General features: G+C 48.4%; 2 protein-coding genes across 3 annotated transcripts in view; one reads left to right on the forward strand and one right to left on the reverse strand.

Annotated features, from left to right (window-relative positions):
- The window catches only part of SYN3 (synapsin III), a 459,136-nt gene that overhangs the window by 168,910 nt on the left and 275,998 nt on the right, over positions 1–14,228 (forward strand). The gene's annotated exons all lie outside the window — the stretch shown is intronic.
- TIMP3 (TIMP metallopeptidase inhibitor 3) overlaps positions 1–14,228 on the reverse strand; it is a 55,167-nt gene that overhangs the window by 7,710 nt on the left and 33,229 nt on the right. Inside the window, exon 2 of the mRNA XM_030856138.3 lies at positions 3,293–3,375. Within this exon, the coding sequence (XP_030711998.1) occupies positions 3,293–3,375 (83 nt within the window). The remainder of the gene's footprint in view (positions 1–3,292; positions 3,376–14,228) is intronic.

Raw genomic sequence — 14,228 nt, forward strand, 5'->3', positions numbered from 1 at the left:
AGGGTCTGCCTGCCTTTCATCTGGTGAGAGGTTTTGGGGGGAGGGGGTGGGAACTCTGAGAGAGAAGAGAGGTCAGACAGAGCAGCTCAAATTCTCACGTTTTCCCCGTTCCTTTAGTCCTGCTCTAAGGGAGTCCTTGCTTTCCCCGGCTGACTCTCTGGGGTAGACTCTAATCCGCTAGAACAAAGCGCCCAGGGACCAGTGCCAAAACTCCTGCAGACTCCCCTCTCTGGCCTCTCCCCCTTCCCTCCTACAAAGATATTTTTCCATACACCCTTTGCAAGTCAAGAGCTACACTGCTGGATGACAAATCCACAAACCCAAGTTAACCTCCTTTTGTTCCCTAGGGGAACTAGATACAAATGGGGTGGGGGGAGCCCCCAAAGTGGGTGGGAATGATGAATCAGCCTGCTGCTCCACTGCTCTGTAATCTCCCTGTAGGCAAAAATGCTAATTTCGCTCTAGTTTACTACTTTCTGACTATACAATCTTGACGGTTGTTTAGCCTTTCCAAATATCACCTGTAAAATAAAGGATAATGTGTATCTATTTCACAGGGTTGTGGTGAGAATTGTTCCCCCATCATTATAACAATTATCTTTGGGGCTTCCCTGGTGCTGCAGTGGTTGAGAGTCCGCCTGCCGATGCAGGGGACACGGGTTCGTGCCCCGGTCCGGGAGGATCCCACATGCCGCGGAGCAGCTGGGCCTGTGAGCCATGGCCACTGAGCCTGCGCGTCCGGAGCCTGTGCTCCGCAGCAGGAGAGGCCACAATAGTGAGAGGCCCGTGTACCGCCAAAAAAATATATATATATATCTTTGCATCCTCAGCTCAAAAAAGCACAGTGCAAAGCACAGAAGCACTGAGAGCGTGGGGAGGAGGGAGAGAAGAAAGGACATGAGGGAGGGAGGGAGGGTGACTGAATGGCCTACTCCTACTCCTATGTCTTGTACCTTCTTGGATTAGCAGACTGGTACCTGGAGACCAGCAGAATCCAGGGGCTGTTTGGATAGAAGGGCAATGACCAGTTCTATAGGTTATCTAATATTGGGCTGGTAGCAGGGCAGAGTTAATAAAACGTACTAGATAGTGGTTGATGATCAAAGTAAGATGGCAGGGATATTTTGGGAGTCACTGTAAAGAGCACACAGGATTGGGAAGGAACCCTGACACCTCAGCTTGGGAACCAGATCTAGCTTTAATTAAATGTGTGATTCTGGACAACTCATTTCCCTTTGAGCCTCTGTCACAAGTAAATCAAGGGAATTTATTTTCTAACGTCCAGCACTCTGATCCATGGACCTGGGTGAAAGATGGTGAATGGACAACAAAAGACCCGTGTCTTGGGAGTGGGTGTGTGTGCTCTGAAGTGGATGGGTGAGCAAATGTTATTTGGCCTCTAAACACTGCTTAGAGGCTGTTTCCAGTGAGGGGGGAATGGGACATTCTGCCCACAGCAAGGGCCTCTGGTCACCCTGGCATCCAGGCCTTGAAGGAAGGAGAGAAGCTAGGCAAACTTAGGAACCACTGCTCCCAGCCTCTTCCCCTCCCAGCTCTCTGCTGACCATAGTGCGTCTCACAATGTGAAGGATTATTCCAGAGCAGGCAGAGAATGCATCTCCTGAACCTCTGCTTTTGTCTAATCTGCTTTTGCATTTGCTTGCCAGCTTCCAGGGGTTGCACAGTGGGTTTTTTGGGTTGTTATTGCTCTTGTTGGTCCCCTCTCCACCCACTCTTCCCTCCCCATGGCCATCTGAAGACATAAGCTGGTCCCATGACCAAGCTTGGGCAGCCAAGGGCAGCTGGCCAGGGCTGACTCTGGACATTACATAACCAGAATGCTGTGGATGTTTCCAAAATTGAATCCAAAGCAACAGGTTCCACAAACTTGGTACATCTAACCTCAGGCCTCAGGATGCAGGAATTATGAGGCCTGGAGGTCTGCCTCTGAGATGGTTGGTTACAACCCAGGGGCTTTGTCACTCCCCCTCTCAATTCTACCCATAAATTGTCTCCTCGGGAGTTTCAGGCCAGTGCGTCTCACACTCGTCCCCTCATTAGATGGACAAGCATTTACCAAGTCCCTGTTGCCTGCCGGTCCCACCCTAATTGCTGGGAATGCAAATGTGAGCACTGAGTACAAGGGCTAGCAGTCCCCTGGGACCTGGGCACACCCCATCTCGGACTCCTGATTAGTCCTGCACATGTGTCTTCTCTCCCGCCTGACTATAGTTCCTAAACATAGGAACCGCATCTTCCTTGTGGCCTCCACAGCTCCTGGCACAGAGTGCTGCATGTAGGGAGGTGCTTACAAAGGTGGAGTGGTGGACCAGCTGCCAAGTTGTTCAGGGTCGAGCCCCAGTCCTCTGTGCTGAGGCACCCAAACCAGCTCCTGCTTAGAAGTAACACAGCCCGTGTCCCAGGGCACTTAGAATCCTGAAATGCCTGAGCCAGGAGGGCTCTTAGGGGTACCCAGCCCAACCTCACACTGTTGACATATGGCAAAACTGAGCCCAGGAAAAGGGACAATTCTAAGGCCAGTGAGCCAGGTGAAGGAATGGAGCTGAGACTAGGAGGCAGGCTCCCTAGGTTTTGAATCGGATGTGCTTTTTCTTAGGGCATACTTCCTGAATGTGCTTCATAATGTTAACATCCTCACAAATATGCTCAGTTATGTGAACGTGCTTTGTAAACGATGCTAACTAATGGGATGCAAGAAGACAATTAAAGCCGGGAAAATAGGGAGAGAGGGTGAAGTTCCTACTTTGGCTTGAGGTTCCTGTGATCAGCACAAGTTTAATGTAAAGTTTTGAGAGGTTAAACCTAAGTTGTAACTTCAGTGACTGCATAAAACCAGCAGGCATTGTTGAATCCTAAAACGTCAGACCTCGGAAGAGCCTGTAGAGACGATCTAGTCAACATCCCTCCCCCCATTTTACAGATGGGAAGACTGAGGTCCAGAGAGGGGCAGTGACTTGGCCAGTGTCTCATAGTTACTAGGTAACAGGGCTTTCTGCTGTCTGGTTCCAGAGCGCAGCTTCTTAACAGCTGCCTCTGAGGGACTCCACTGGCCCTGGCTCTGGGATGAAGCAGCCAGCACCACCACCACCACCTGTCCCTTTCTGCTGCCTCATCTATGCCCTCTCCAGCCAGGTGGAGGGGCTAGGGCTGGGGCTCAGACACTGAGCAAACACACACCCTAAGTCCAACCCCACTTGCCTCCATTGGCCAAGACTCTGACAAAAAAAACCCAAACCCTCCTGAATCCTGGGATCAGGCTGCTGTCACTCACCTTCATCTGCTTGATGGTGTAGACCAGTGTGCCAAAGGGCCCCTCCTTCACCAGCTTCTTCCCCACCACCTTGGCCCGGATCACTGTAGAAGAAGGCAAGACAGAGACAGGGAAGTTAGGGAGGCCTGAACCACTTTAGGGACCACATCTCAGGGTAGGCATCCAGCTCCCAGTATGTCTGGAATTGTTTTCTTTGTAATTCTGAAGCAACTAGAATAGATGATTGTGTTTATAAGAGCAAGCATTCAGGTAAGAGACACTGGGATGGGGGTGGGCAGGGAGGAGTGGAAGAGAAAGAGAAGACAGACATCTTTGGAGTTAATTTCCCTAAACGCTCATAGTTGCAGTCTGGAAATTTCTAAGGCTGTACTCACCCCTGGAGGAGTGACTCTGTGGTTTCACCATAATCCAAAATCTACTTCTGTTAGAGCCTCCTGCCCTCATTCCATCGCACCTCTGACAATCCCATGGTCTCCCAGACCTATTCTCTTTCTACCAGGACCGCTTTCTGAGATCTACCTCATTTGGGACTCTTCCTTTGCATGCATCCTAATACACCCACAGGGTTGTGATGTACCCCAGTTTGACCTCCATGCCCCAGTTGGCACTCTGATGGGGCCCTTGGTCCCCAGCACTTAGATGGCAAGGGATGCAGTAGAGAGCAGCTCAATAAGGATGTGGTAGAGGAAGAAGCAGTTGGGAGCAGAGGCTTAGGAGCCAACCAGACTCTTCCAATCCCAGCCCTGTTCTTTATGGCTATTATGACTGTGGGCAAGTAACTTTGTTTCTGGCCTCCAATTTCCTCTTCTACAGAACAGGATAATAATGTTACCAGTTACCTGAATTGAAGGAATTGGGCAAGATAATGCGTGTGAAAAACTCTCAGCACTATGTCTTGGACAGAGTGTATATTAATGTTATTAATATCATCATTATTATCATCATCATTGATAAAAATGGGATGGGCTGACCCATGGAAGGATTGTTACTGGAAAAAATAGCTCCCATTTATCGCACACCTACTATATGCAAGAGTACATTTTACTTATTTACTCCTCACAACTGCCTTACAAGGTCAGTATTAGCATCCACATTACACAGATGAGGAAACTGACAGAGAAGTGAAACCATTTCCTCATTTTGAGCCTCAATTTTCTTATCTGTAAAGAGGATGTACTACCTATGTCAGGGAATTGGAATGAGGATTAAGCAAAAAACCTTATGAAATTTCTTACTACAACATCTGGTAGAAGGGAGTTGCTCAGTAAATATTAGTCGACTATGTATACAAAAATAATTAGACAGACCCAGTGTGACAAAGGCTGGAAGAAAGGCATTTACTACATGCAGTAAGAACACAGAGAAGAGAGGGATTGACCTGGAGATTATAAGAGGCTTCTTTTTCTATTGTATGTGAAGAAGCTATCTTCAAATATTTGTCAAACCAGCAAGTGGACAGATATTGAAGACAGAACTCAGAAACTGCAAAGAAGTTGCGTTCATTGGCTCAGCCAAAGAACAAGTCATCTAATAACAAGAACTAGCAACAAAGTCGGGGATTGAGGCGGTGCTGTCATGGGGGCAGAGAGTGTCTCCATCAAAGGGGGCTGGATGCTCTCATGCTAGGACTTTGACCAGAATGGAGTGGATTTTGCATTTATAGCAGCCGTGTTTGAATCACGGCCGTGTTTGAATCAAATTGAACTCTTCCAGCTCTAGGATCTTATCACTCTTTCTTACCTCACATTGCACTTAGCCCAAAAAAGAGCAGGTGCTCAATAAATGTTTGTTAAACAGCTTACCCTTTACACACACACACACACCCCTACACACACACACCCCTACCTGCCTATTCTGGTAGCTCCGTTATCCTTCCCCGTTTTGGTTGTCCCACCATGTTTCTCAATTCCTTGTCTCTAATCTCTTAAAAATTTCCTTACTAGGAACCAACTCCCCTACCCCAGCTGAATCCTATCCTGTTTCTTCCCAGATGAGCTTGGAGCCTATTCTCCCAGTCAGACTTGAAGTCAGGATCCAGATGAATCAATGGCCCCTCCAAACCTTACTTGCCAGGGATGGCAAAACACGGAGCCCAGTGGCAAAGTTAGCAATTCAGCAGAGGCAGCTCAATTTGGGAAGAGGCAAGTGGCTGTTTCCAAGTCTGCTGTAAAAACGAGAGCTTGGCAAGATCCCAGGCCAAGTTCCCTAAAGATTCTGCCCCCACCTCTGTGTCTGACTTTGAAACAGCATCCTTGGCAGGGAGCCATCCTCCCAGAGGCCCCAGGGACTATTTCCTCTACATTAACTCCCACAGGCAGGTTGTAACAGCTTAACTGTTGGGCAGAAGGCATGTCTGCCAGGACTTTCCTATTGATTCTTCCTGAATTGATTTGGCTCCATCTTCTGCTTCTTCATTAATACAGAAGGTAAAAGAAGGAGTGAGTCTTTGCCTTGGGAGGAAAAAAAGCAATAGGGATTCCTTTAAATAGCAACGTCTACCCTTTCCTGGCTCAAAAATGGCTTGACTTCATTTAGACATAACATGTCATAAGCAGACCTGGCCTATAAAGCTGGGTACTTCTGGAAGCTTCCGCATGCACAGTGAGTCAATTCCTTCCTTACCCCGAAATGGTCTGAGCTTGGAACCTTTTCATCTGAGAATAGTTCAGGGAAAAGAGAGTAAGTTTTTGTAATCAGGAAGCCACATTTGAGTTTGAGTTCCACCATTACCATGCAGCCTCAGGCAAACCCCTGTGTCCCCAGAGCTCCTTCCTCCTAAATATCTCTGATTGTCTTGGCCCAGTGCCCATCACGTGGCTTATAAGTGATATACTTATTACTAGTAGAGCAGCAACATGACATAGCATTGAAGAGCCAGGTCCCTGGAGCCTGACTGCCTGGGTTTGAATCCCAGCACTGGTGCTGTGTGACCTTAGGAAAGTTACTAAGCCCCTCTGTGCCTTTGTTTCCTAATCTATGACAGTATCTCATAAAGTTGCTGTGAGGGTTAAGTAGCACAAACACTGAGGACAGTGTGTGGCCCATCCCAAACCCTATGTGTTTGCTGTCACTGTTATTAGCATCACCACCACTACCATGACTTTTGTTATGTGTGTCCATACAGAGTATCTTTAGGCTTCTAACATGCACTATAAGCTAAAACCTGGGGGTTCTGCTTAGGATGAGGAGAAAGGTAAGCTGATCAAAATACTCTGGTCTTGTAAAATTTCAGGGAGAGGTGGGGGAGCACACATTAACTTGTCAAAACAAACTTAAAGGTGTTATTTAGGCCTGGAGCACCCACTCCATCATAGGTACCTGTCCCATCTCATCATCCATAGTAGCCCAAGAGTGACCTGCCAGTACCAAACAAGATCCCATGGTCATGGTCCAGAAAGATTGAAGCAGAGATGACCCAGTGCAGAGGCCACACCAGCGTTCTCCTTACAAAAACAAAACTGCATTAAACTGAACTAAAATTAAATAACATTCTGCTCTCCCACATAGATTCGCAAAGTCCTTCCAAAGTAAAATCGCTGGCCAACCCCAAATCCGCCTATTTGGTCTGTGAATTAATGTCTTTATTTGCTTCAGTTTTTCCTCTGCAATTCAAATGTGTGCTATTTTTTACTTTCCTGTTTGGCAATCAGGGTGCCCCCAAGGCGTTGGCTGGCCCAGGGACCAGAGTGAACAGGGGAGGTGCAGGGAGGTCACGGTTCAGCAACAACAGAAAATGGTTCCAAACTTGGAGCTGGCAGCACGTCTGGCCGTTCCCACCATCTTGATGTGGCTGGAAGCCCACTTTACAGACGGGCTTAGCTGGACACAGGTTTTCTTTATTCTCCTCCATGCTGTGGAGCGGCGCCCACGCTGTCTCCCTAGTGTCCTCCAGCAGGTAAACCTACGTGGGCGTGAACCGGGTTGGCGTCTGGGAAAATGGGTTGGGTACTGCTGGAGGTGACGACAAGACATAGAAGTCCCATTTCCCACCTCGTACAGTCTAGCGGGAAGGCAAAGTTTAAAAGTTCATGGCTAGCACCAGTCAGAGAAGTGGGGGTGAGGTGTAGCCTGAATCTCAGTCTTGGAGCCTTTTATGCTCCTGGGCTTCTGAGTGTGGAGGTCAAAAGAAATATTTTAATGTAAAAGCATGTAAGAAGAAACTGGCGAGGCTATGTCTACTTATATTATTGGCACATAGATACATAAATGTATGTGGGGCCGTCTTAAATACATCATACACCTTAGGATCCAGGTGCAAATGTATAGATCTATAGAATTATCTTTCCTTCCTTTCAATAATTTTTTTTTATTGGGGGAGGAATAATAAGAGCTTGCAAAAACAAGGCACATCCCTTCCAGAAATAATTGTGTGCTGCCTGCCCCCACCCATCCATGGTAATGTGGACCACAAGCAGCATAAGTTTTGAACAAAAACCAATTTTGATGCCAACAGGATTCTGCTTCCAGTGCAGCTTACTGGTGTGTCCAGAAATTGCACATCTGCTGTTCATCAGAATATTCAAAGAGGGATAAACACCCATGAGCTGGCCCCTGCCGCTCACCCTCTCCTTCCACCTCCCATCCAACTAGCTTCAATCAAATCCAGACCTTTCTACTCCAAACTGATTGTTGGACTTTCCTACCAGTGGGCTGGAAGGCTGAGTTTGGCTAGGTTTGGGAGCAAGGATCCCTTAACTGGATTAATGTACACCAACTGAAGACTCCAGATTCTGCCCATCTTAGCATCCTGTGAAGAGCAGTACAGATCCTGTCCATGATGTAGGAGTTGATTCAGCCATCTAGTGGGTGAGATACTACCTCTCCCCCAGCCACACACACCCATTGCCCCGTACCTGTCTCTCAAAGGCCCTGTAGAATGATTTTGCTGGCTTAAGGTATGGTCTTTAGAAGAACAGTGAGGATAACTAAGGTACACCTGGCCAGTAGACAGAATGAATTTCTCCAAAAGCAGAAATCAGTGTTAGTGTCAACCCCAGAGAAGGTACTGTTCTGACGGCAGCAGGCAGGACCTAGGTAGGCACAAAAGCCTAGACTCTGGGCTCACCTGTCTTTCAGGCCTGGACTTAAGGAAGAGAGGGGTCTGGGAGTGTTAAAATGATGCCCACTCCCATGGAAGCACTCGAGAAATCAGGAAGGAGGGATGTCTGCAATCCAGCTTGTCTAATGGTCACCTGATGTTTATTTCCCAGTTGTCATCCTCACAGGATGGCAAAGGAAAGTTCCTTTCTGAGGCCAGCGTACTCACAGTAAAGGAGATCCCCCAGCCCACCTGGCTCAGCCACTAAGCAATTCTCACTTCCTGTGCACTGTGGACAGCCTGCATTTTAGCCTCTGCAAGGAGGGCAGAGCCAGGCTCTCTTGCTTCTCCAGCTGCTCACCCACTAATTCACCCTCAGCTCCTTGCCTTTCATTGCATCACATCAGTAAGTCTAGGGAAGAGGGGAGGAACTAGAACGCATTGGTAACAACTACCATGCATTGAACCCCGCTGATGTGCCAAGCAATGTGTACACGTTATCTCACTCTGTCCTCATGGCAACCCTATGAGGTGGCTTTTATTGTCCCCATTTTCCACCTGTGGAACAGAAGATCAGATACCCTGAGGGCAGTTTTGCATCCCAGAGGGAAAAAGGAAATTGGTGTCCCCCAAGAAAGCAGACTGCCTCAAAACCTTTCCATGAGATTTGTACTGATTGCAAGAGTTCATAATCTTTCTGCACCTCCCCACCCCCACTGTCAGCGCTACTAAGCATCAGAGAGGAGGACTGTCCCTAGGAGGGAGGGCCCCCTTATAATCCCCCACTGACCTCCACATCTCCTTGACTACCCACTTTCCTTTCCAATCACTCACACATGTCCTCTGATTGGTAGTAGGAATCCACAAGTAATCACTATTAGCAGTGTAACAGAGTATCTATCATCTGTTTAGCATCCTGTGCTCCCTAGCAAGGTTTTTGTGGAAGGAAAACAACTTAGAAACCACAAAACCTGATGATCCATGAGGTTTCTCACAACACTATGAGTCTGAGGTTAATCAGAATGATTAATTAGATGAGACAGTGCACATGTAAAAAGGCACTTTGTAACCCTGAAGCTAAACAGATAATATACTACTGTGTTGCTGATGGTGAGTACTTGTAGATTCTCAAATGCACTAATCAGAGGAAGACAACCAGGGACCCAAAAGATTCTTGCGATTCAGCATTTCTTCATTTGCTGAGATCTTTAGTATCCACCTCCAGGGCCTTTTCGAGCTCCTCCTCAGTTATCTGCTGCCTCTCTGGGCACTTTGATGACACTTTGATGATGTCCATGTTTGAGAAAAGGGCCTTAGGAATTAAGGGTGGGGGGCAGAGGCCTGAGGGGCCTGCCCTAACTGAATCTTTCTGGTTGCCAGCCCATTTCGTTATCACCACCCCAAACCCCAAAAGCCCCTCTAGAAAAACTCAGAAGCTCAAAGGTCAGATCAAGAAAACCCCTATGGAAGTGGCCATGATACACTGAAATGAACATGCATGCAGCACATGGGACCTGAATGAAGTCACTGCCCTGTCACTATGTGACCTTGGGCAAGTCACTTCCCATCCCAGCCTATAAATTGGTGTGATGATTACCAAGCTCAAAAGGTTCTTATGATGACCTAATGCCCCTCCTCCACTCTACCAAAGCAGCTCTCGTCAAGGTCACCCATGACCTCCATGGTGCTCAGTCCAGTCAGCAGTGGGTTCTTTGTCCTCCTCTTATTCATATCCAGCATGTGATGTTCATACCATCTGTACAACTGACAGCTCCCACATTTTTGCAGCCTCCAACCCAGAACTCCCATGACCTTTGACTCATATATCCAACAGTCTACATTTAGTCTACATCTATACCTAGAAGTCTAATAAGAGATCTCAGATTCAACCCATCTAAAACCAAGCTCCTAATAACGGCCCTCATCCACACCTAGGCCTCCCATCGGCCCCATCTCGGGAAATGGCAACTCGTTCCACACCAGCACCCCATCTCCTTCCTACTTTTTCTTCACCCCAAACAACCCATCCTCTCTGGGCCTTTGCCTTTGCAACTGCTCCTGCTGGAACACTCTTTCTTCTGTAGCCACAGGGCTCCCTCCCTCACCTGGTTTCAAATATCACCTGGTCAGGGTGCCTCCCCTGATCCCCCAGCATCCCTCCCCCAAGCACTCCCTGTATCTGCTGGCCAGCCTTACTGTGCTCAAAGCTCAAAGCACCAGCCACCATCTGCCATACTATACAGACCTTGTTTGTTCATTGATTATCTCCCCCCACTAGAATGGAAGCCTCATGAGCGGGCAGGGTCTTTGTTCCGTAACTGCTGTAGCCCAAGCAACCAGAAGAGACAGGCTCCATGTATTTGATGAATACGTGAAGCTAAAATTGCCACCCACATGGAGGGCAATTTTAAAAAAATAGATAAATAAGTCCTCTGAGCAAGTTCTGGCAAATGACCATGTCTTTCTGAGCCTTATTCCATCAGAAAGGGGATAATGGCAGGTCCCAGTTCTTAGGGTCAGATGAGCATCTGTCCAATGATCGTTTACTGAGTATTGTGCTAGACTCACAGGAACCTGGAGATAAATGAGGCCCTGAAGGAACTCGGGGCCAGGGTTACAAAAGACAGGAAAGGAAACAGGTGAATGGCATTGGAGTCTGGCAGACACAGCTGGTATGCCACAAAGAGGGGTGAAGCCTGTCCCAGGGAGGGGTGTCGGGGGCTCCCTGGAGATGGCAGCTGATTTGGGTCTTAGCCCATTCTGGAGAAGAGACTCAGTATGCTTTATCTGAATCCAGGGGAAGCAGAAACCTGGACCAGACTTGGGGAGAGCCTAAGGAAAACAGCTGGGAGTGAGCAGAATCCCGCCTTTCCAGGAAGATGGCCCTAGAAAACTTGAGGGGTGCGGGCCGGGGGTGGGGGGCAGCCTGTGTGAGGAAGAATGCTCCTCAGAGAAGTCTCACAAGTAGGCTCTTCCTGCATCCTCCTCTGGTCAGTTTCAAAGGCCCTTTTTTTTGATGTCAAAGCCACAGTCAGACCCTTAAGATGCACTCCCAATCAAGATAGGGAGTCTCCAGTTCAAAGCCTGTCCTGACTAACTCTTTCCATTAAGTAAAAATATTAATTTTGGTTTTATTTAAGCAGGTTTTTTGGCGAGAAATGAACCCCTGCAGCTAAAAATAAACCCAAGTACACACACAGTCAGAAAAATCTGGAGAGCTGCAAATCATTTCAACCCAAGTTTCCATCTCAGAGAAAGCTACTAAAACCCAGAGGATATTAAAACTTCTTTCTGCACAGAGACTCTTGTTTCTCAGTCCCTGCCTGTGTGCTGGGGTCCCCCAGGCAAGACTGTCCTAGGGATGTCCTGTCCTGGGGCTCCTGGCAAAGGGGAGGAGGGGCCTGGCAGCGTCCTAGCTCTCCTCACCTTGTAGGCACTGGATTTCTGCTTGAGCAGGCCAGGAAACACACAAGGACCCCCTCTGACATCTGTTGTATGTGAAACGAAGGGGCCAGAGAAGGGAGGAAAGGGAACACAGGCCCAGAAAGGTCAAGTTGCCTGGAACTTTGAAATGATTTAAAAGGGAACACAAACAAAATCTACATCTCACTCCTGCTTTCATGTTTTAAGTGGTGACCTCAATTTTAAACTTTTAAAAGACAAAATTTAAGAGTCACTACCTGGGCACATGCCTAGACTTGGGATTAATACATTTCATTTCTAACCCAACTACTTGTAAAGTCAGCTACTCTCAATTTCTGCCAGTGGCCACAGCCAATTTGGGGGAAGGATAAGGATCATTTGGCCTAGGACAGGGCAAAGTCCCAGGGCTGGCTGGTTCTTGGATTCGGGTCTGACTCACCTGGGGCCGATGACCAACTTTGAAGAGATATGGTGTTTGTGTGCTCTGGGTTTCTAGGAGGCCAGTAAGGCAACTGCCCCAAAGTATTCACCAAGCATGGCTAGAGTCACAGAGGCTTTTGCTCTGCAAACTGGTCAGCAGGGGAGTGTCAATACCCCAGAGCACAGAAAGTGGGAAAGGTGGTCCTTCTCCCATAACCCCCCACATTCTCCCAAGAACAGATAGGAGCAACAATCCGCATACATCCCCACCTAAGCCTCCCTGGTTTCCCAACATCAAAAGGATTATTCTGAAGAGCTCAGCGACATATATCCTGCTGTCCTGAGCTGGGACCCCACCTCAAGTCCTACCCTCCACAGCCTCCATCACCCCCACTGCATCCCCCCACTACACTGACCTTTCCTGTGATGGCCCTTGTCTCTGCGAGGATGACTTTCTCCTCATGCCTCTGTTCACACATCTGTCTTCCTGCAAGACCCACCCAGCTGAAATGCCACCTCCTCCTGGAAGCTTTCTGTCCATCCCAGGCCATACTAATTTCTTAATGATCAGTTCCTTGGTGCTCACTAGCCTGAGATACTAGACAGTAGGGGCTGCATCTGGGACTCCAGCACCTAGAATGTGGCAGGGGTCCCCCAAGAATGTTTGTTGAATGAAGGAATGATGAGAGGAATTAATGATGCTGCAGGAGAGAATCAAAGGTAATAAAATAAAGGGAGACAGGGATGGTTTCATGTTTAGGCTCTTGGAGTGGGAGTCAGGAGCCCTAGCTCCTAAGGGTCACCCAGAAAAGAAGAGGGAGGCAGGGAAAAGCATGAGAAGCCGAAATGGGACCCTGATCCCCAAATACTGAAGATTCATATCCAAAGAGGTGAGTCACGGGGTCCTATTACAGGACACCCCAGTTAACATGTCTCTGCAGAGGGTCAGTACCCAAATTCCGCCCACAGATGAGAAACCCAAGGCTCAGCATCCTAAAGGAGGTCAGTGGTACCCACCCCTTCTCCTTCCTCCTCCTCCTCTCCCTCTCCCTCCTCCTTCTCCTCCTCCTCCTCCTCCTCTGTCATGAGTACTTGGAATTAATTCATTCACTCGTGCTATTCATTCAGAAGTGTTTGAGGGACTACATGTCTCAGGTCCTGTGCTATGCCTTGGGGTTCAGCAGTCAGCAGGTGGAGGGAGTCCCTACCTCAAGGAAGCTTATTTCTATCTTGTGAGATGAGAAGCCAGGTGGTCCTAGTCAGAGAGCCACAGGGGCATGCAGCAGACACACCCTGCCAAGCTAGGCACACTCTGTGTTTGGGGCGCTGACACTCCCCTCCTGACCACGCTTTGCAGAGCAAAAGCGATTCTGATTATGCTCGGTGAACACTGTGGGGCCGTCACCTTAGGGGCCTCCTAGAAACCCAGATCACACAAACACCATCCCTCTTCAAAGATGGTGCTCACTCCCCAGGTGAGTCAGCCTTGAATCCAGCCCTGGTGGTACTGTGGACATGTCTGGGGGAGACGTCCTGCCTGAGCTGGGATCTGAGAAATCACCATAAGTTAGCCAAGAAAAAGAGAAGCAAAAGGCCTTCAGGTAGAGGAGGGACCAGAGGCAAAGGCCTGGAGGTGGGAGAGCCTAACCTGTCGTTACAATGACAGAAAGCAGAGTGTGCGACAAGGGGCAGGGGACGGTGGAAACCAAGAGGTAGGCAGGGATGCTTGGCTTGTGTGGGGGTGGGGTCTTGCTCCAACGTGTGACAATGTTATTTCTCAGGGGGGTTTCCACTCTTTGGGAGCAGTGATGGAGACTTATCACTTTGTCCCTGCCAGCAGCCCTGAGGATAACATGTGCCCAAATGGGTAGGTGCCCAGGGCCTCAAGAAACCCTTAGAAACAAGACCAGGCCTTGTTTGCCCCACTTGGCATCAGACTCACCAGTGATCCCATTCCAGTTCACATCCTATTTATGATCTTCAAAGTTAAGATTTAATGAATCAGTCTCCCCCACACCCTCCTCTCAAGCCCATTAACCTCTTCCAGCAGTTTTC

Source organism: Globicephala melas, chromosome 10 (assembly GCF_963455315.2).
Source record: "Globicephala melas chromosome 10, mGloMel1.2, whole genome shotgun sequence".
NCBI classification, from domain to species: Eukaryota; Metazoa; Chordata; class Mammalia; order Artiodactyla; family Delphinidae; genus Globicephala; species Globicephala melas.